The following is a 22,874-nucleotide window of genomic DNA, read 5'->3' on the forward strand; positions in this document are numbered from 1 at the left end:
CAGCCTGTGTGGCTGTGACACAAAGTCCCTGCAGAGGAACAGTCTTGTAATAAACTCCTGCGTGACCAAAGGCAGCCACCTGACTCAGGAGCAGTGCCACGACTCAGTGCATAACAGGGAGAAGTGAGCAGCACTGAAATCTTCATAAGCTTCCCTTTTATAAATCCTTGTGCTTGTAAAATCAAATAGGAGTCACAAAACGTGTTGCTAATGTTCATGAAGTTGGAGAATTTTTTTCTGTACAACTTTAAAATCCATTGCTAGAAAACAAACGTGACCCATTCCGATTAACTTCACCAGCTTTGGGGTAAGAAGTCTTTCACAGGAAATTTTCCAGTACAAGTTTGAGACTAGCAGATTTCTGCACCAGCCAACTGCATCTTTGGGTAGCTCAGCTGAATAGTTCTCTGTTCATCTATTTTTAATGTGCAAAGCACATTACCAAAAGGAACAAAATGATAAATAGCAAACTATTCTTTAAAAAGGCAGAAAACATCTCTGTCACATAAAGTTCTATCAGATATTTCTCCCTTATTCTAAAACCCCCCTAAAGAACTTCTGCCCAAGAGCACTCCAGGGTGACCCACCAAATGGAGAAACCCAGCTCTTCCCCAGCAGCAAGAAGGCACTGGAGCTGGCAATGCCAGCCCACCACATGTGAGCAAGCTGGCACTGCTCCTCTGCCCACAAGCCTGTGCAGACAGCAGCACTCCTCACCAGTGACACCTTCTGATCTTTTGGTGCTTCTTTATGGCTCCCAAACACTAAATCAGCATTTATGACTGCATAGTCACACTACTTGGAACCACTTCTGCCTTCACACTCCTGGCACTCCACAGGTGCCATCAGAGCCCTACATATGGGACCAGCCAGAGGCTGCCTGGTTTTTGATTGCTGTGTTCAGAGAATGCAGAAATGCCTAAGGAACTTGAAAGGAAAAAAATGGGGTCCATGCCACATCCTGATGCATGACACACACCAGACACTGATCTGCCCAAGCAGCCAGGTGATAACAAACAACTGATGTAGGCATTACCTACATTCTGTCCTGACAACTTCATTAAGTCATTTAATTAGTAACAGCCATCAAGTATTGCACTGGCACTGTTAGTAACTCCATCCATTGTTGCTGGATTACCTTTTTGTCTGTGTACAATGACTGAGATGAGATGTGATGATACTTTGAGACCACCAACGTGCTAATGGCATGGTCTGGCCTGAGCAAAGAAACCAATCCTTGAATTATTCTCAAGGTACTCAGAACTGGTCAAAAATACATAGATGGATTTTTTCAACAGAAAACTGCAATTAACAAAATTAATTTTAAAAATAAAAAGAAAAGTATATACACAATACCTCACTAAAAAGTCTGGAACAGTTGGATTAGACTACAATTTCTCATTACAATTTTAATGCACTATTGCCATTTTACAGATTTAATCAACATTTCAAAAATCAGTTTTGATAATCCATATTGTTGAAGGTTTAATTACTAAGACAGCATGTGACAAAAACCAGTTAGAACAAAATATTCTAATTCAAAATGAAAATATGTCCAAAATGTCAAAAGTCCTTAATTGGTTTTTTTCATTCTAATTCACACCAACAATTCTCAGATTCTTGAATTTCTATCTAAGTGGAAGTTCATGTTCCACCATCAGGATCTGCCCAGAGCTAGTTAAGGTGGAGCATGAGCCTCAGAGTATAAATTTCTCATTTTGCAAAGCAGCACTACCTTATTATCTTTAACATGCACAGAGCCATTAACACAGGTGGCTCACACATAATCTTATCCTTCTCAAGCACAGAGGGAAATTCTTTATTACCAGTGCAGTTCTGCCCACTCTGCACCTGCAGGTAGGAAATACCAACCCCAGCCACACAGGCCCAGGACATCCAGTGCCCCCTTGTTTACTACAACCTTGTTTACTACAATTTTCCTGAAACTCTGCCAAAGAAACTCATTAGTGGAAAGGATAGCCTGGCTATCAGCAAACTGTCACTTCGTATTTGGAATGTCTGGCCTAGATTTTAGAGGAGCTAATATTAAATTGACCAAGTAATGCTTTCATGCACTGAGAAATTTGTAGTCCTAAATACAGGAATTGTTTTGTTTTGGACAATTCAATACACGAACAGGCAGCCTGTGTGCCAAACAAATGTCACAGCAGCAGTGCAACTAAGTATGCACAACAGAAATGTTTTAACAAGTGCAAATAGTAACACATCTTAGAAATAAAAAAAAATCTGGCATATACTGATATACTGCTTGGGAATGTAACAGAGCTTTTTCCCTCAAGAATTGCACAGTGATAAAATATAGCAAGAAGGGCACTCTAAGAAGGAAATAAGTTTAAAAAAGAAAACTTTTTCATTAGTATAAATATCAAACAACGCATGTACAGGATGTGATGGTTAAGGAAAAAACCACTCTATTATTACTTGCATCACATTAGAAAATAACAGTTTTTTATCAGTCACGTATATACAGTAACTTTATTAAGAAACTTTACTGAGAACTGAATGATCAATATATCCCCCACTCCCCATCCATTAAATTTATAAATTGTATTAAGCCCTGCTCTTGCTTTTCAAGCTGTATCTGGTATTATTCTTCTGTTGCAATATCATTCAGTTTTTAACCAACATCTTTCTTTAATTTACTTAAATAATTACACAAAGCCCATTCAGTAATGTAATCGGAAATACTTCACTCAGAAGAGTTTTATGAAATTATACTGTTCTGCAGAAATAAACAAAACAAGCACTGCCCATTTAATGGTAAAGTCCAAGAACCAAGTCTAACAAAGCAGTATTTTATTTAAACATTAAATGTAAATTTCACTTTTCTTTTAGATATATTCTTCTTTATTGATTTTTTAAAATTTTCAGTTTGAAATTTTTGTTTAAATTCTTCTGTGTTTAGAGTTGTTTCTCCCAATATCCACTAAGAAGTCTCTTTTCTCTGTGTGAACATATCATTTCTCCTACCACTAACAATGAACAAGGACTCAGTTCCAGGAGAGCCTCTGCCAAAACTGCAGTAGCATTTTGGCATAATTCAAAGGATTTTTTAACAGATACGAAAATGCTCTTGTTCCAACAATTAGAAAACATCAATATGCTAGTTATTCAACTGAAGAGCAATGGTAGCTATATGGTGAATTGGTCTTTTGCCTATTTAAATTATTCTTTGAAGAGATTATCATCCACTCGTCTTTGAACAACACAAACCCACCCCACAGAACAAAGGAAGAATGTGAGAAGAAAACCTGGAATTCTGTGCAGCATGCATTACAATTTCAATGAGAACAGCTGCATTACACAGTGCAAAACAGACTTCAAATAGAAAACACTTCCTGCAATAAACAAACCATTTTAGTTTTAGCAAATTGTTAAATCCCAAGGGAATCTCTCTGTATCCTTCAACTAACTTAAAGATTTGCATGCAAAGCTCAGCATGTGGGGCACACTTGGATTTGAGTCAGGTACTTTAAGGGTTTTTAAGACCATAAAAATCAGCAAATGGATTAAAGCAGACTCAGTACAGGCTTTCCATCTCTGACAGGTATGCCTGGATTAGTCACTGGAATAATATTACTCATAGGTTAAACTGATGTAAGCTGTGAATGTCAGATTTTTAAATAATTTGAAAACACTGTGCACAAAGAAACACCACCATATAGAAACAAATTGTTTGAAATGTAAAGAGGAATTTCTATTGCAGCATGCCTGGGAGTGAAATCAAAACTCCATGATTAACATCCTCATTGTTCAGGAGTAGTTTCCTGTGCCCAAAGAGGCACTTGGATGTTCTGCCTTTAAATGGACTGCACACAGCAGAGAGCTCGAGGTGTGCTTGGGCTCAGCACAGCACCATGAAAAGCAGCAGGACACAGAGGTACCACAGCAGGGGAACTGAGGATGGGGGTTACTGTCTGTGGTTTTAAACCCTTCCTATGTGTGTTTTTACACACTTCCCATGGCTCTGGGACTTGAGATTACATGGGACTATCCCCGATGCTGTATCACTGACCACTGAATGCCTCAAATTCCCTGGCACTCAGCTGGGAGTGCTGTAATAGCAGCAGAACAATGAGACTGCACCCCCCTGCACCAGCTGAAGAACATCCTGCCTGACACGCCAAGCTAATAAAATTAAGCATGGCTGCATCTGCAGGAAGGGCTTTGCCAGCACCCCTCTGCTGAGCCAGTGTCGTGGCTTCAGCTACAGAACATTGTGGATGGGATTCTGTCAGCTGCAGATGTGACAGGAAAATCTGTCCTCCAAAAATGTCAGAAGAAACCATCGAAAACATCCACTTTTGGTTCTGTTTTGTGGTTGTTTTTTTTTAAATTGGTACCCCATTTTAATCTCAAGATACCTGCAATACAGAATACAAATTAAATACACAGTTTGTCTTCAACTCAGTTTCTACACACTAAATTTTGGGAAAATCAAGCTAGCAGAGTAAATAAGGCCTCCTCCTTGCTCTCAGACACAATTCCCTCTTCCCTTCAGAACGATAAATCTTGTGGCCCTGGCTTATGACATCCCAGGGAAGCCCCCTTTACCCAAACACACGCATGTGTCATCAGCTCATTCCTTCAGGCAAGCCACAGCTCATGCAGCACTTGGCAGGATCAGCCTCTGGACAGCCCAGAACCACACTTACAGTCCATGCAGCAGCAAAACTGCTTCAGTGTCAAGGGCTGACAACTAATACTTGAAACTCAGAACCACAGAGTGTGATTTCACTGTTTGTCTCAGCACCACCAGACTCTCCTGTATCTGAAAGCCGCTTTTGAGATATAGCACTAAAGGGAAGAGAGCATCAGGGCATCTCAGTGAAAAGCAGCCAAAAAGACAGTGCAGACTGCAAAGAAAGCAAAGGTGAATGAGATAATAGACTAATGGCAGCCAACATCAATATAACTGAAAGATGGAGAGCTTACACAAATTATTCATATGGTCAGTAAGAAGAATTCTTCCTCCCTAAGACAGAAATAGAGGGAAAACTATAAAACAAAGCAAGTAAGAAAGGTTAAGATTTGGAAGGTAAGAAAGAGAAAGGGCAAAGCATAAAAAGGACGATATTGACATCATCAGTTTATCAAGTTCCTTGGTATTTTCTAAACCCCCTCTTACTGGGATTTTAATAACTTCGGCTTTCACTAAATTTAGAACTTGGCCTTCATAGTTAAATGCACAAACTATATAACATTTCCCAACTGTTCACACACTGAAAAGTAAAGAACCAGCTAAAGATTATATCAATAAAATACTTTCCTCTTCTTAAGGTAAACTCATGCCCTGTGGAGTTTGAGTTGTGGTTCTGAATATTCAGAGTAGCTAATACTTCAACTTCTGGTTCACTCAGTGTTCTTTATTCTGCTGCTGTTTTATTTCTCTGTAAACAAGCCTGATGAAAAGTAATGAGATTGCCTGTTATAGTACTTAGGGGGATATGAAAATTGCCTGTTACATTAAAATAATTAGAGAAGAAAATAAGATCATATTAATTGCACTCTATAGAAGCCTACCCAAGGTATGCGAACCCATCCTCTGAGGAGCACAAAAAATTCTACTTAGAGCCCACTGGTGGCCCAAAAAGTTCAACTATCAACCAAAACAGGAACAATTAATAAAAATCTGTGAAGAGAACTGCAGTTGGTATTGTAAATTAGTGGATATTGCAGCTAGCAGTCTACAGTGGGTTTTGCTCATTATGAGAAGTACCCCTGATTACCGTGTACAGATCCTGCTCTCCAAAACACCAAGTGTGCCCTTGGGTTTGGGGAAAACTTGCTGCATGAGCAGGCCCCGGGCTCTTTAACTGAACAAGCACCCTGCTGCTCAACTAAGCCTGGCTTGGGCAAGTTTTGAAGAACTTCAAATCACTGTTTTGTTCTACTTCGTGATACAAGAGATTTTGATTTAAGGGAGCCATGAAACATATATATAATGTAAATCAAATTAATTTCATTGGTTTTCTTCTTAACGTTCTAGAACTTTCTGAGGAGAAGGGAAGGGAGTGCACTAACCTCTTCCAGAGCTTGTCCACATGTCTGCATGTACAATATACACATATTACCTACATATGTGGCTTAAACACATATTCTAGGAGATATCTCTACAAATTCACTTTTCAAAGGTATCTTTTTTAATGTGCTTTTATTCATACAGTTCCCTCATATTTCAAGATAATCTATTGGTTGCTAAATAGAGAATTATAACTAAGATAAAGCATGATGCTCGGGTTGTCCAAGCTGCAACAAACCTTACAAAGACAAAAGACAGCTCCCTTCTTCTACCTGCAGCAAAAGCTTGCTAGGCAATACTTCCATTTGAGTCCATTACTTATCCAGCATCTAAAGTAAAAGCTTTATCTGTGTTGATTCACTTTTAGTCCCACAAAGTTCAGCACTGTTGTTTTTAAATGATACCTCAGTAATTGTGCCTGCAGAGCCTATCTGATAAACACCAAATTTTATATACAAATTAAAAACAAATAAGAAGCCAAAAAAGGTTAGTGCTCAGTTAGATATGGATCTAATTTTAATAACATTTTAGAGCTACTTTAGGATAACGTACACCTCTATTAAATATTATGGACCATATTCCAAGCAACTAAATGGATTAATCTTTATTTAGTCACACACTCTCATACCTACTTCCTTAATTCACTTTACTACATTAGAACTTGAAAGACTGCTATTAAAAAGAAACAAAAATCCAAAACTGCAGGTTGTTCAAATAAAAACAAAACAAAACCAAACCAACCAACAAATGAAAACCCACATAACCAAAGGAATCCACAGAAACAAATTTAAAAAAATAAAAAAAAGGCAAGGAGATATTTACTTTGTCAGGCAGAAGAGTATTTATAAATTGTTCATTTTTCTAACATCATTAGCAAGCATAAGTGTCTAACTGAAAAAATGTAATACATACTCCTTTCCAAGTCAAGCACGCAATTAGAGCTAATCAAGACACAAGTTGTTCTCGCCTTACAAATGTCACATTCTTTGCAGGAAGGAAAGATCTCAAGTAAATATCACCCTGTACAAATTTTAGGAAAATTAACAACATGAAAGACAAAATGTCCAGCAACTAGGAAACCATGGCTCATTATGTCTTAGCCTGAACCCCAATGAACTGAATCAGTTGAACACAAAACCTTTTTATTCTGCTTTCTCCTCTTTGTTATCATCTTCTTAAAATTAAGAAGAAAGGGCTCAGTAGCTGTTAGCAGCTGTCCTCTCTGGCACTTCAGAAACTGGTAAAGGTGAATGTCAAAATTAGTATGTGAAAATTGCTGAGAATTTTTTTCAATTCCTCCTACTTAAGATATCATATCTACAATTACATTTAAAAAAATAAATCTGGTTTTCCCATGGAACCTAAGGGTGGTTGGTTGAATGGTCTCTACCCTCTCTTCCAATCCTCAAAAAATACCACTTTACTGTTCAAACATCCAACATTCAAAGCAAAGCTTCAGAAGTTCTGGTCTTTGTTTGTCAAGGTGATTTTTACTTTCTAACGCCACCCTCCCTTTCCCAGGGAATGTGCTGCATCATAAATTACTGAAAAATCATGTTGAACACTGAACAGGAAAGACTGCAATTATAGATGGACTATAATTCTAATCATGCACTTAGTAAAGATTTTTTTAGTATTAATATAAGCCTAGGGCATTCAGTCACTGATACAACTGAAGTCTAGACACAGCAGCTACTTCAGTAAGAGATTATTTTGTTTGTACTGCCATGGAGACAATGGGTCCTCCCCTTGAGAGTGGCTCAAGTGATGGTTTAAAAGATTTAAAAGTATTTCAGGTTCCTCATTTGCCCTTTGCTTCCTCAGTCTGGTCCTCCTCTGCCAGGAATGTGCAATTTAGTCTGACACAGCAGTGAAGGCTGGGCACAAAGCACCTCATTGTTTCTCACGATGTGGGACCCCCAGGTTAACCACAGATGAACATGTCAGAATAGGAAAATTGCCAAAGCCAAGCAGGATACATGAAACATCCCACGGCTATGTAGCAGAAAAAAAGCAAGAGTTGCTCAGTACTGGAAATTCGTACACCTGGACAGGTGTGCCCTTTGAAGAGAAAACACAATTCTCCGTCACTAAGAGGCCATTAATGTTTGTGTGAAGAACAATTTTGCTGTTCAGTGGAAGCTTTCTTGCTGCTTATACTTTTGGTAGGTTTTTAATTACAGCCTGAACTGAGTAGAAAATGAGTTTGAGAGAAGCAGGGAAAAGCCTGAAAAAATCTTTCCCTTTGCATTCAACTCCTCCGTGCCACTGACAGGGAATTAGTGGAGTTGATGCCTGTCCCTGGGACATCTCATGCCAAAGCTCAGCAGCTGATCCAACAATCCACTGCCCTTTACCAGGCTTTCAGAACTGGGACTTGGAAAGGTTGAAATATGTAAATGCGAAAGAACCGCCTAAGAATTGAGAAGTTTGAAGGAAAACAGAGATCTTTAGGAGTGACTAGAGATTCCTGCAGCCATCCTTTATCAGCACATTCAAGGGACAACAATTCAGCCCAAAGCATTCACTGCCTAACAGCGTGGCCTCCTCACAGTGTATGCAAAGTGCCACCAAAATAACTTCTGGTAACTTCACCCCCCACAGCTGAATTACTTCTTGGTAGGGGAGCCAAAAGGATCTGAACTCTAAATTTATGACCATCACATATTGGCTGTAACAGATTTATATGTTCCTTTAACAAAAGTTTCAGTATCTCCCTTGTTTCACAGCACAGCAGTTTTAAGTGCTTGAAGAAGCAGACAATGAAAGAAAAGGGACAAGATGATAATCAGATAGGTGTCTTCTTTTCATAACTGGCTATCAGACAGTTCTACGCCATTCTAGAGAGAAATTAAGGGACTTGTTACATGCAAGACCTGCCTAAGTTACAGGGAGAACTTAAATGCAGGGGTACAGAGGCAGGAGATGTAAATGTAGGTACAAAACATTTTGTAAATGTAGATACAAAATATTAGCCCTGTCCTAAGAGTCCTTAAGGAAAAAAAATCACAGAGACAAACTGATGGATGGTGAAGTATCTGTTTTGAAGTTCATTTTAAAATAACAAGAATCTTCCCATGGCCACAAATAAAGCATTTCATTTTGATGTGTCCATAAAAGCTGTATAGTTCCCTGGTATGTATTATGAGGGCTTGCGCCTTTTTTTAATTGAAGGCAACAGCAAAACTTGGATATGAAACAGATGAAATTCTCACATATTGACCATATGCTGACACATCCCATTCCTATGCCTATTCTGTTTATGACACTCTCATTACACTGTAATTCTGTACATTTTCAGAATGACACATCACAGCTTCCATCCTTCAGCTCATTTTATTCTCCTGTTTCGGTGTGGTTTATGGTCATCCCTCCTCTTCATGATCATCTGTTTTTCAGCTCTGTCATCTTCATGGAAAATATTCCATTGCCCTATCGTAATTTCCTATGACAACATTCTCAAGATACCCAGAATTGTGGCTGTCCCCATATGCCTTTATTTTCTGAGTTTTCATTCTCAGGATTCTATGGCTGAGTCTTGAAATTGCCCCAGGAGGTTTGAACACCCCACGTCCATGAAATTTAACAAAATACCAAAATCCTTAGGCTGAAAATATTGCCACTAATTCTAAATACAATACATTCAGAAAAAAAATGCAATTTTGTGTCTTATGAAAGTGCAGTCAAGGTCAAGCAATCACGTAGAAACACAGGCACAACAGCAGAAGCTTAATAAATGCTGTAAGGCCTTTGCAAGAACCTTTCCCACCTTTGCCAACTACTGAGATATTCCTCTGGAGCTACAAGCGTTCCTCCCCAACCAGTTCACATCTGTTTAGAAGTAAATACACTTCTGCAGGCGAGAGAAAATAACCCATTTCCTGCAGATCCCTGTAATTGCTACAGAGAGACCAGACCCAAATTATCTGCCTCCTTTTTTAAAAAAAGAAAAAAAAAAGGAGCTTTCATTTTACCCCATGGTCACCTTTCAACTGTCAGTGATGATCAAAAGAAAAACGAAGGAAAAAAAACCCCCAACATTCTGAACACTGGATTACATTCTTTTCAGGGCTGAACAGAATTATTTTAAAAAATATTCCGGTTTTCCATACAGTTTTGTAAGTACAAACTTTTAGCTGCACTTCCTATGTAAAGTAAGTCTACAGCTTTACTCTTCCTGACTGAAAAGACAGAGGGTTGCCAGAACTCCCCCCTCATTGCACAGAAATGTAATACTACAAAATGAAATTCAGCTTGCAGAACAGATGCCTCCTTGAATAGAAACTGCAATGTGAAGGCTTCTGAGCTGTAAATCTAAGATAAACTGGGGCATCCTGATGCTCATCTGAACCTGAGCTCCAAACAATATGAAGCTCACATATCGCTGGTAATTAAACACTGCTGTGGGTTTTACTCCAGAATTGCTGTTAGAGATGAGAACTACTAAAATTGCTATGATATTATTAGATTACTTATTAATTTCAAAGAACAGGAGGTTTTCATAACTAGAAATTTTACTGAGAAGGAATGAAAACAGGAAGGAAAGCTGCAAAGGAGGAGATACAAATAGGGATGTTCCCTGTTTAGTTACAATGCCAGGAGGGCTGAGGTCCCCTTCCCCAAGCACTTCAACAGTAGGAACCCTCTCACCTGTATTTCCAAGCAGACCAAAGGTATCACACTCACAGACAAATTCAAGCCACTCACTTGAAAAAGCATTTACATTTGATGTGCAATATTCCCTGACAGAGCGATTATAGCTGAGGTTAATTACATTCTAAAGATAATTCAACTTGAATCACATCTTAATCTTCTCAAACACATTCAAGCATATACGCAACCCTGGGCCTCGAGATCCACGCTGGTGGTCAGGGTTCAAACATCCTGGAGAAGAGCAGGGTGTGCGTTCAAACATCCTGGAGAAGAGCAGGGTGTGGGTGGAGGGCAGTGGCAGAGGGATACAGAGAGCAGACAGTCTGGTTTTCCAACATGCAATTCAGGCAAGAAGCATTTGGTAATGTCACTTGGTAACTGCTGCTTTTCCCTCTGGTTTTGCCCTAGATCCCGCTGTCCATGAACATGTCGACGTTCCTGGCCTACGACCAGCCCACGCTGAGCTACTGCGGGGTGCACCACGAGCTGCTGGCCCACAAGCCCTACGAGGCCAGCAGGCAGGAGGAGGCAGTGGACACGGGCCTGGAGGCTGAGCTGGACCTGAGCACAATCACCACGGCAGCGCGGATCAAGGAGCACGGGCAGCAGCTGCCCTAGAGCAGGGGCTGCAGGAAATCCTGTGTAAAGCTATGGACAACAGTGGGCAGTTCTGTGGAGTGGAGGATCCCTGTGCAAATTAAAAGTCAGTCACAAAGATTAATTGTTTCCAGTCTACAATTTGTAATTAGTTCAGTTGTGCAGTATTTTTTTGACTTCAGAGTATGACCCTTGAAAGTGAATCTTTTTCAAAACTCATCCTACCTACCTGTATAAACTGTACAGATGTAATGTATTTTTCATATTGTAAAGTTTCGATTACCAAGAACAACTGGTATGTACAGTGGCATAATTTAATTACATCTTACTTTATGAGCTTCAGTTTCTAAAGCTTCAAATTAACAAAAGTTATCTCTTGTGTTATTAAGTCACTCTGTTTTGTAGGGATCATTTTGTTACTGCTTTTGTGCCCAGACAACTTTAATCTACGATTCTGTCCTTTGCAGAATATGCACCATTTTTACTGTGTTTAATGTGTAGAATTTTATCTACTGGTTCCAGAGGGAGGGTTTAACTATTCAAACTTCTAAGAAATTCTTGAAATATATAGCCAAGTTTTCCTAGAAATGAAAATTTTAAAAAAAATTAATTCTCCTCAAACTTACCTGTTGCCTTGAAATGCAGCCTGATTTTTAAAAACAAAGCTTGTTTATGCAATTGTTAGTCAAGGCTGATGATATTTTTTTAAGCCTCACTGTTCTGCAATATAATACAGGACAGGAGACTTCAACAGGCAGCTACAAAATCTGCTGTGAGAGTCTGCCAAATCAGGCATTTGTATTTCTGCTTAAAGACAAAGGGGTCCAAAACCTACTTCTGTCACAGGCAGCTGCTGACAGAAGTGGCAACAGAAACAAATCCTTATACTACACCTAGAATGTAAAATGTCACTCAAAATAAACAACCACTTGCTGAAAAATCTAGTAATTCGGAACAAATACTAAAAGTTTACAGTCCTTTAACATCATGATAAAGCAAACAAAGAAAAAAGCCCAAAACGTTTAAAGAAAAAAAAATAATGTAGTATTAAGTCTTTAACAATTGCTACATTGCTTATTTGTCTGTCATTTAGTATCTGGATTGAAGCATTCTTATACCCCATTCTTTTGTTTTAATCTTCAAGACTTCTCAATACTGTATGAGAGTAACTTTTTATACCACTACACACTACCCTGTAATCATAAAAGATTACAGAAATTAGGAAGACATTATATCAAGCTGACTCTGTGAAAAACAAAATGGAAACACAAGCCTTCTAAAACATAGGGAAAAAAAGAGTTTCATATGGTGAAGCAATTTTTTTATAATAAAGAGAAATTATATAACCAAAAAATCTATTTTTCTGGATCTTTATCCTACCATATTTTCATGTAGCTTCAAAGCAGAAGACTGAATTTTAAAATTACAGGGCACCTGTTTGTACAAAACAAGGTGAATAGAATGAAAAATAACTTCAAAAACTGGTAACAAATCAATCTGCATTCAGTATCTGTTAAGTGGAAACAAAGTGTCAAAAGAGAATACATTGTACCGCTTATTTATTAGCACTTAGATTTTGTAACATATTTTGCATAAATTATTTCCTCTTCAAAACATTAACTGTCTTTTTAAGACATCTCTTACACCTGCACACTTCAGCTCTGTTTTTCTTCACTACACTGGTTCTTGAACCTGTTACCTTCCACAGTGCTGGAATTTTCCTACACAGAGTTTGAAAATACATTTTGCTAATTGCCCACTGCTAACAAACGTGCAGGAGTCACTCTGGAGCCCAGTGGCATTCAGGCTGCAGGAAGAAATTACCTGAATCACTCCACAGATGGTTTTGAGGTGCAGTGTTTTGGCATTCTGGCTATTGGAGCAGGCCTGAGCTGGAAGGAGCAAATACCACCCTCCCAAAAGGTGCTTTCAGTTGTTCTTACTCTGTCCTTCCGATTGTGTACTTGGACCCACTGCCCTCGAGTATTTATAGTGTGTGAACAAGGACCTGGCACTGAGGGAGTACTCAAAATGCCCAGGTGTTCAAAGGCTCCATTCCCAGCACTGGACACTGGTGAGCTTAGACTGGGGAACATGAGAAAATATTTTCTTATGCAGAGACACAACACATTTTTGATGTATCTGTTTAAAGAGGCACAGCTGGGTAGCTATTCACATAAACACTAATATTTCCCCTTTTCCCTTCCTCAACTGTGAATCAAAGACTCCCAGTCCCAGATGTCACAGGACAAATGGCAGAAGCAGAGTCACAGAATTAGCCCCTGACAGATTCCTCATACTCTCACAATCACTTCCAAGGCATCTGAAACACGAGGCTCTCTGTAACCCCAGCAGGCCACTCCAGTGCTCTGCAAGATGGATCCAACATCCAGGGCAGCAGGGGGTGAGTGCTCACCCCAATCCCAGACTGCTCAAACATGCCTTTCTGTACATGTTCAGTGGATACCCTGTTTTAAAATGCACTACATCAGCCTGAAACTTGTTATCCTCAGTAAGACATCCTCAGATGTCTTCAAGAAAGCTAGCTGGCAGGTAGGTACCTTCTCTAAAAGATCCTCATGATGAAAAAACCTAGGTTAGGCTAGCCCAGAAGACGACCCACTCCTGAATTCTGGCCTTAGCCTGTGTACACCTGCTTGCCAACAGATTGCTGCCAGCTCGATTCTGTGTTCAATTCTGGCTGCACAGGAACAGGAAATGCTTTTGTTCCATGGACAGAACAGCATCCCTAACAAAGGCCCAGCCTCCTAGCTGAGTTAGCATGAAGAAAGGAATCTGTGGGTTCAAGTATTTTTTAACATCATGTATCATTTCCCTTTGCACACACCAGGAACAGAGGTAGCCAATGGCATCCACCTCTGTCTCAGTTAAGTAACATCACCAGACCCTGGCAAGTCCTTTTACCAAGGCTGGGGGAAGTAATTAAACTTGCAAAATACAGACTGAGAGACAATATAACCTCTAGCAATGAAAAACCCGAGACAATTTTAAAAATAAACCTAGCTCCAAGCAACAATTCCCACCATCATCCATCAGTGGATCATGCTGGTACAGCAGTGCACAGGGCTGAAACGCCCATTAGCAAAGCAAACCCAAGTATCTGACTGGAGACCCTCCCTAGGGAAGGGGGTGTACAGAAAGACTGATGACTAATTTGACAAATTCCTGCATGTATCTCAAGTAAATAAAAAAAATTTAAAAACCCACCATCTATACAAGAAAGCAAATGACTGCTTCAATTAAAAGTTACGAAAATCTGCAGTACAAACTGTTCTCAAGGGATCTGAAAGCTACCACTAACATAAAACCCCACAAAATATACACAATTTTTGGACATATATCATAAGTATCAGACTTCTTTTGGCAACACACAACCAATGGAAAATGCCAGCCTCAGAAGCTGTGTATTAGGCTTGCTCTACTCAGTCCCTCCATTTCTCTCTCTCTCTCTCAAGGCATGTTTTATCTCTTATTATTTCCAAACCTCAGACTGGACATGAGAACAAAAATTGTGCAAAAACCATAACATGAAGGCTAAAAAAAAACAAAATAGAAGTGCATGGGCAACACTATGACCTAAGAAATAAGCCAGGATTCCAGTGTCACTGAGCTGTAAGGAATTCTTGATATTGCTACACTAGCAATGAAAATCCTCAAAGATGGTGAATGTTAATTAATGATATGATCATGTACAGTGTCACACACATGCAGCTGGATTCAGTTCCCAGATGGGGCTGCAACAAGGGTCTGCTGAACAGGTGAAAAAGTGAACAGTTTAACTCACGTTCTGCAGCCTGATCCTCCTCTCTTGAGGGAAAGGGCTTTGTTCTCCACAGTTTTGTACAGGTCTCAGGGCCTGGGCTTCCTAAAGGCAAATCCAACCAGCAAAGGCTGAGTTTACCAATGGCTTTACCTGGTCACATCAGAGGTACACCCAGCCTCACTAACCTGTCTGGCACAGCAGCTGAGAGGTGAAACCCAAAGAAGAACTGAGGACTGGGCCAAGCACACAGCTGTCTCCCTGGACAGCCCCCAACTCTCTGGAGGTCAGGCACCTCCCGAGCCAAACGTGGCCCCACAGCAGTCCCTCTCTGAATGTGCACACAGCTTCTTTGAAGCCACAGCAACTGGCAACATTTACAACTGCTGCAGCAAGGAAAGCTGCCTCTTCTTGTTCTGTAGGAATGAATAATCTCCACGTTCCACACAAACACAACCCTCACGTCATGAACAATGACACGCTGCCAGCTTGCAGGGAGCATGGTTAACATCCCCTCAGTCACCCAGAGGGCAGGCTCCAGCCGAAACCCTGAGATTTCTCTTAGGGAGGGCAGGGAAGTGTGTATCTTATATTCAAGATTCAGCTAACCAGAAAGGAGAAATGGTTTTTCCCAGGTTTCTCAAGTCCATCACAACAGTAAACAAACAATGAACCTGCTTGTCAGAAGTACTGCAAACATTTTGCAACACAGAAAGATAGTTAATGAAGCTCTAATAGGTACAAGTTTAACCATAATGATCCATACCTAAAAGCAGATGCTCCTTAAATTCCTCAAAGAAAGTCTAACATTTGAGTGAATTAATAGCTCTACTATAAAATAACAAAGCCAGGTTCCATTTTATTGTTCTGCCTAATTACAGAACCAGATTAATTCCAGTTATAAAGTTTCAGAATAAGGTGAACATAATCAGAGTTCATGATTAATGTTATCCTAATGAACCCCCAAGAAATTAACATTTTACCACTAGAACTTTGCCAAGAATTTTTATGTAAGCTGAAGTGCAGTGTGTACAAGTGTGAAAATCCCACATGGCACAGAGCTTCTATTCTATTTGATCACCATCAATCTGGTATGCAAATAAGCCACTCTAAGAACTGCCTCATTAGATGGCAACCACAGAGGAGCTCCTGTTGTGGGACAGCAAATGAGCCAGCGACACAGCTCACCCCTCAGCCCTCTGACAGTACAGCTCCCACACGTTCATGACAGGGGATACTTCAAAGTCCCACCCCAACAGACTAACACTAATAATATACAAATGAGCATTAATTAGTGCTGCATTAATATAGCATTGGTTTGGATTAACAGTAATGTGATGATTGCCTTATTAATTGCCTTAGGTCAGCTGACATGAACAGGGTGGATGGTCTCCTAATAAACCAGAAGAATTCAGTGTGAAGTTATACAAGAGTACGTTTTTTCCAGCTTTCATAGAGAGCATTTCCCACTTTGTATTCCCTAAGAAACAGACTTTTAAGGTGGATGCATTTCAGCATTGGTTCTATCCACAATCTAATCATAAAGTGAGTGCTTCAATGAAACATATTTCAAAGCCCAATAATTTAAACATTGTTATACACTAATTCTGTGTTTCTTAGAGAACAAAACCTCATCAACTTTTGCTGAGAATACTCATTAAAAGAAAATGATGTGTCTCTGCAGCACTGTGCACTTCAATAATTTCAGTAGTTTTATACAAGAGTGTGTCATAAATGAGGCATGGAAAGTCATTAACTGAACAATTCATATTGAATAGTTTGTTGTAATTTATGCTTTCAAAAGAAATAATGAAAGTGATTTATTTTTCTAGTAATAATGATGCACCTCCCTTTTACGTCTTGCTGTTGGTAACTTTATTTTTAAAAAACCTGTAAACTTGCACAATTAGTCCAGCCTCCACTACCCAAAAGCCTTGTTCTCATTGTCAGGAAAGGAAAAAATACAGCTATCAATGGTGTATCTGAATATGCAAACAGGATTCATGAAAAAGATATATTTTTGTCTTCTGCTTCAGCATTATCTAGACTGTTCATACTTCTCTTTACCTTCTGCAGTCTAGCTCTTTCTCCAAAGTCTAGCTGTCACAACTGAGACTGCCAGCAGTAAAACAGAACTGTTCAGACTGAGATCCTGGAGGGAAATGCCTCTCAGGTATCACCTCCAGAGCTGAGCAGCTTTGCTGCCAGCCAAACACATGCTGAAGCTTCTCTGACTCCTCTTCTTCATCACTACCTCTTGCAAATATAGATTCATAAATATAATAATGCTATAATATAAGGAAAATCAACCTTTTTTTTTTCATTCTACCACTACGCAAGGGGATGTAAAAGTTTGGGGTTTTATAATCTCTGCACGCTAAAGCCATGAAGAAATATGGCTAACAAATGTCAGTATGAACTGTGCTAACCCCTCTTCCATCAAGTGATTGTAAGAGAAACTTTAAAAGTTTCTGGAAAGAATGAACATGTTGCCCTACCCATCTCAAAGCAAAAACAACTGCATAGGTGTGCCCCGTTCCACCTAGCCAGAGTCGGGGAGGATTCTTTTGATAGATTTATTGGACACAAATAAAGTGCAAATGTGGCAATATTATATCTGAGAACCATTTCTTGATTAAAAAAAGGTAAGTGTTCCTACCAAAGAGGGAAAGAACAAGGCACAGAGAGAGGGAAAACAGAGAGGGGGAAAGAAACAGAAGACAAGGACAGCGTCACCACAGAACCCTGTGTTATAAATAAGAAGCTTGACTAGGCCAATACTCAAGCAGCAATCAATTAATTAATTAATTAATATGGTAAAGTATGAGCAATACAGGCTGGGTACAGTGGGGGAAATTTTCCCTCCAACTGCACACCAACAGTTGGGGCTTACAGGCATTGATAGGGGTTCTCATAAGCTTTCTCAGCAGTTTCTATTCCAAATTTTTATGTCACAATTCTATACACTACTGTGATTTAGTTTTTCTCAGGATGTATCCCAGAAAGGAGTATCCCCAGATGGCGGGGTCCAGCTTCCAAAAGAAGAAAGAAGTCTCCCAGCTGGTGAGGTCCAGGGTCCAGATGTGGGTCCACCTTTTAATTGCAAGGACTATAAATCTCATACCAGTGATGTCCAGCTTCCCTTGGTCGAAACCATCAATCCTGGAGGTGATGTTCATCTTCCTTTCTCAAGCTGCTTTTCAATATTTTGTTAAGGCGTCAAGATAAGCATGTTTCCTTTTTATATATTTTAAAGCTATAGTTTCAAAGATCCTTACTACAAGTAATATTCTAAAATTATACATCAAAAGGTTATTATTGCAAAATTCTTTTTAGCTAGAAGCAGAAAGTTCCTGTCAAACAGCAACATCCTTAAAGCTTTAATTCGAATGCTCCTAAATCAACTTAAGACTTATAAAGGTTAATTGCAAACAAAGGATCAGTTCAAAGGCCTTCTTCCATGCTTTACTTCCTCAGCTATTTATTAGAATTGTCTTTGTAACTGTCCCATGGTCAGTTTCCACACATATCACAATCACAGATACACAGGTTGCCGGTATGTACCTGACACGAAACACAGCTTTGTATTTCACACCTGGCTCTGTCAGCGTCAGCTTAGCAGGCAGAGAGGGGACAGGCAGGGACAGGCAGCAGGGAAGCACGGCGGGGACAGGCAGGGACAGGCGGCAGGGAAGCACGGCGGGGACAGGCAGGGACAGGCAGGGACAGGCGGCAGGGAAGCACGGCGGGGACAGGCAGGGACAGGCAGGGACAGGCGGCAGGGAAGCACGGCGGGGACAGGCAGGGACAGGCAGGGACAGGCAGGGACAGGCAGGGACAGGCAGCAGGGAAGCACGGCGCAGCACGAGGCCGTGGCGGGCAGGAGCCGGCCCGCAGGCAGGGGCAGGGGAGCAGGAGCACGGGGAGGAAAGGCGAGCGGAGCCCGCAGGCGAGCCCCGCTCGCTCCAGGATCCGCAGTGTCGCAGCCGGCCGCTTCCATGCGCTGAGGCTCCTCCCTGGCGCACTGCCCGGCACTGCCCCACGAGCCAGGGTGTGCTGGTAGGTGCGGGTGTGTGAGTGCGGGTGTGTGTGAGTGCGGGTGTGTGTGTGTGTGTGAGTGAGTGCGGGTGTGTGTGAGTGCGGGTGTGTGTGAGTGCGGGTGTGTGTGTGAGTGAGTGTGTGTGAGTGAGTGCGGGTGTGTGTGAGTGCGGGTGTGTGTGTGTGAGTGTGGGTGTGTGCAGGGCACGCACAGTCCGAGCCTGCAGGCTCTCTCTACCCTGACCGCCCGCCGGGCGCAGCCTCTCCCGGGACAGGGATGCCAGCACAGTCTTCACAGGAGCCTTTCACCTTACGTGTACCATAGGCTGGGGCATAAATAAAAACTAGATGGTCCCTCTCAATGTGCTTCTCTAACTTGTTAAAACCCCTTCAGTCTCTGGGGAACACATCATCTACATCAATGGAATGGAATTAGTGAACCTGAGTGGGAATAAACATTATTGATAAATTTGCTTTGTAATCCTGTCCCCTGGCTTAAACAGTCGCTCAATGCTACCTTCTTCCTGAAACGTTCTTCCATTCCTTTATTTCTCTGAATGACTCCTTGACCCTACAAACAGTCTCACTGAATTCACCCGGATCCCAAAGGGGCAGGAAGACCTGCCTGTGTTCTGCACTGCAAACCCATCTCGTGGTTCAGAGGTGAGGAGCTGCCTGCCTCTGCCACACTCACATCTTGGCACCCATTCACTCCTTTCTTCCCTACCTACGTGCATTTTGAGGCTCTATCTTTACTTTACAAAAGAAATTAAAATACCCACCAAAATAAAGACATTAATTCAGATAATTTATAATGCAAAATTACATCTTAAGATTCCTTCCTGTAATATGCAAGCATCTTACTATAATCTAAAATTATTCTTTGAAAAAAGTTGTTGGTTTTTGGGTTGGTTTGGGTTTTTTTTGCTTCCCAGAAATAAGCATTAATGACCTGTGTTGAGAGTTTGTAAGTTTTTCTTTTACAAAATAAGGAAGGAGGAGGGGAATTTATGCAGGGGCATTGCTAATGCCACAGAAATACAATAGTTACCAAAAAAAAAAGACTCACATTGCTAGCTAAAATTTGAAGATTTAAATGCAGAAATAATTCACAATTACTCCTGAGAGAGGATGTAAAGAAAGGAGCTATAAATGCAACTAAGTTATGCTTCACGAATAAAAAAAAAGTATTTTCAAAATTTATGGGGACCTTGAAGAGAAGATATTTAAGGCTGGTTTTTAAAAGGAGGTACAGGCTAATAAGGCACAATATAAAACAGAAGATGAGAAGGATTAAATTTAAGTCTGGACTGGATACACAGGCAAACCACTAGAGAATGGATGAATGTGAAAACCATTTCCATTTTCTTTAGTACCAAGTATCTCCTGTACGTGTGAGTAATCAGCAGCATAGTATCTGAATGTCAATCGGTAAGAGGGATAAAGAAGTTTGCCTTACACACAGGAACTAAAAGTAAATGACTCCAGGAAAAGAAGAAGACAGACGCAGATCTGCAAAACTTCTCAGGGAGGCAAATTAATACAATGAGGCTCTAACAGACCTATATTAGACCCTCAATCAAGTGCTTTTATGTTAAAAATTACATTGCTCATAGCCTCTTTCACCTAGGAGGTCTTCAGAGAAACCAAGGGAAAAGTAAATCAAAGGCAGAAGTATTAATAAATAACAATATATGTAAAGACACCAAAGTACTGCCCATATGAATATTAATTCAATTAGATGTAAAGACATACAATGCTGCCCATCAAGAGCTGATCACTGGTCTGCCTCAGTGGTGCATTTTTCCATTAACATTACAGTTTTCTGGACTATTAGTTAATAAAGTCAACATCTGAAAATCATTTAAAAAATAAGAAAACATTATAAATACAAAATCTTCATGACAGATATTGCAATGGTTAGCTAAGGTCAGTGTCTGACTGAAGGGACTGAACACATCAGCAATGAGGGGAAATGGGGGAACTCCCCATAACAACCCCTGGGAATCTTACAGTTACTTCTCACCCAAAGCCAGCATCTCCATTAGAGCTGTCCAAAAATAAACCATATTTTCGCTGAAAAACATCTTTAGGAAAAACACCCAAGAACACAAATTCATTCTCTCCAAACTGGAGAAGGAATAGATGTGTAAAATGGAAAGAGAGGAGGGAAAACCACAGAGATACTGATGGCAAAGGAAGATCCCAATGATTCAGCGAAGAAAGACTGGACAGAACTGTAACTGCTCCTGGTGGTAATGGATAAGGAAGGAAACAGGAAGGAATGAAAATGGGAGGGCACAAATCCAGTTGCTCCTTCACAATGGTTGGTCAAATGGAATGCCCTGGGGCAGGGGAGTGAACAAACAACATCTGCATCCAGAGATGCCAGGGCTGTAAAAAAAGGTGTTTGTTACATCAGGACAGCAGAGTGACAATAGAGACAGCCAGCACCATTGGAACTGATGTTACCACTTCAGCTTGAATACTTCCTTCTGTTTGGACTTCTCAAGGTAGATACATTCTTTTCCTTCTGTCTAAAAGAGCTTTTAATTTGCAGCAAAAACTTGCAAAAAATTTGGTTTAAAAAATGAATTTTTTTGCCTCCAGTAAAAACACACCAAACTCCATAAAATATTCTGCTCCCAAAATTTTTATAAAAATAAGAGCTTTGCAATCATCTATATATGATTTAAGGATAAGGAAGCAGGTTTTATGGGCTGCAGAATATTATAAATCTTTTCTGATTTATTTCATGGTAGAGGGAAAAGGGGACTTTTTGAAGGAAAAGATGATAGATCACATCTGCCTGTGGGTAATAAGGCTTCCTATAAGAAGAAATGGCATACTCTGAATAACTACATACAATCTGAGGACAAAAGAGACAAAGTCTAGTCCTGGTCAGAAATTTCAGCTGCCACAAAATACTTGTAAAAAATGTGTGAAGAAAATATGGTGAATTCTCACTGGTTATCAACAGCTTTTCTTTTGCTAATTTCCTCAGCTTCAACACAAGGTCAAACTATAATTTCATCTTTCTGCTTTGCAGAAATTCCTCCATTTTGCATCATAAATATCAGCAGAAACATCAAAACCACAGCACCATTCAAAGAAAGAAAAACAGGGGAGATATAACCAGGACTGTATTTTAACAGAAATACCAAGCATAATTTTCAAATGAAGCTTGTAAGACACTACAATAAACCATAGCATCAGGCAATATAGGCAAAACCAAAAAAGAACAATATTCAATACAGACCACAGTCTTTTTAAAAAGTAGTAAGAGCCCCAAGAGCTGAGCTTAGCTCCTTCAAACTAGGTGATGCTCTGGCTCCATCAAAGCCAGTTGCAGTTCCACCACTGGCTTTAGAGGATTTGATTTTTTCAAGCATTGGGGTTTTTGCACTTGTAGAGGAGATAATCAGGAGTCAGCACTGGAGATAAGAGTGAGAGCTTTATGGACACAGGCAATAGCCACAACACACTGACTGCTCCCAGATTCAATGCTCTCCTGCAGCTTTTCCAGGTATTCCCTATACTCAATGAGTACTTGATTAGAGGGACTCTCCTTCCTTCTCACACTGGAGAAACCAACCCATCCATGTAGTGATTTAGGGATTTAAATGCTGTGTCACTGAGAAGTGGCTGCTGGGAGCCTCCCAGAGACTGCCCCCCTCTCAACCACAGCCTGTTCCACCTTGTCCTTGAGAGAATCAAAAAGCCAAGGATCAGAGCTGTGCTTTACTGCAACACAGCTGTCCT

General features: G+C 40.3%; 2 protein-coding genes across 8 annotated transcripts in view; one reads left to right on the forward strand and one right to left on the reverse strand.

Annotated features, from left to right (window-relative positions):
* The window catches only part of LRRTM3 (leucine rich repeat transmembrane neuronal 3), a 76,423-nt gene extending 64,797 nt beyond the window's left edge, over nt 1–11,626 (forward strand). For 2 of the 3 annotated variants that reach the window (XM_064429673.1, XM_064429672.1), the window contains one exon: nt 11,105–11,626. In XM_064429673.1, the coding sequence (XP_064285743.1) occupies nt 11,105–11,314 (210 nt within the window). In that variant the 3' untranslated portion in view covers nt 11,315–11,626. The remainder of the gene's footprint in view (nt 1–11,104) is intronic. The other variant, XM_064429674.1, reaches the window with a different exon arrangement.
* The window catches only part of CTNNA3 (catenin alpha 3), a 427,418-nt gene that overhangs the window by 303,909 nt on the left and 100,635 nt on the right, over nt 1–22,874 (reverse strand). The window lies entirely within an intron of this gene.

The sequence above is a fragment of the Passer domesticus genome, chromosome 8 (genome assembly GCF_036417665.1).
Source record: "Passer domesticus isolate bPasDom1 chromosome 8, bPasDom1.hap1, whole genome shotgun sequence".
Lineage (NCBI taxonomy): Eukaryota > Metazoa > Chordata > Aves > Passeriformes > Passeridae > Passer > Passer domesticus.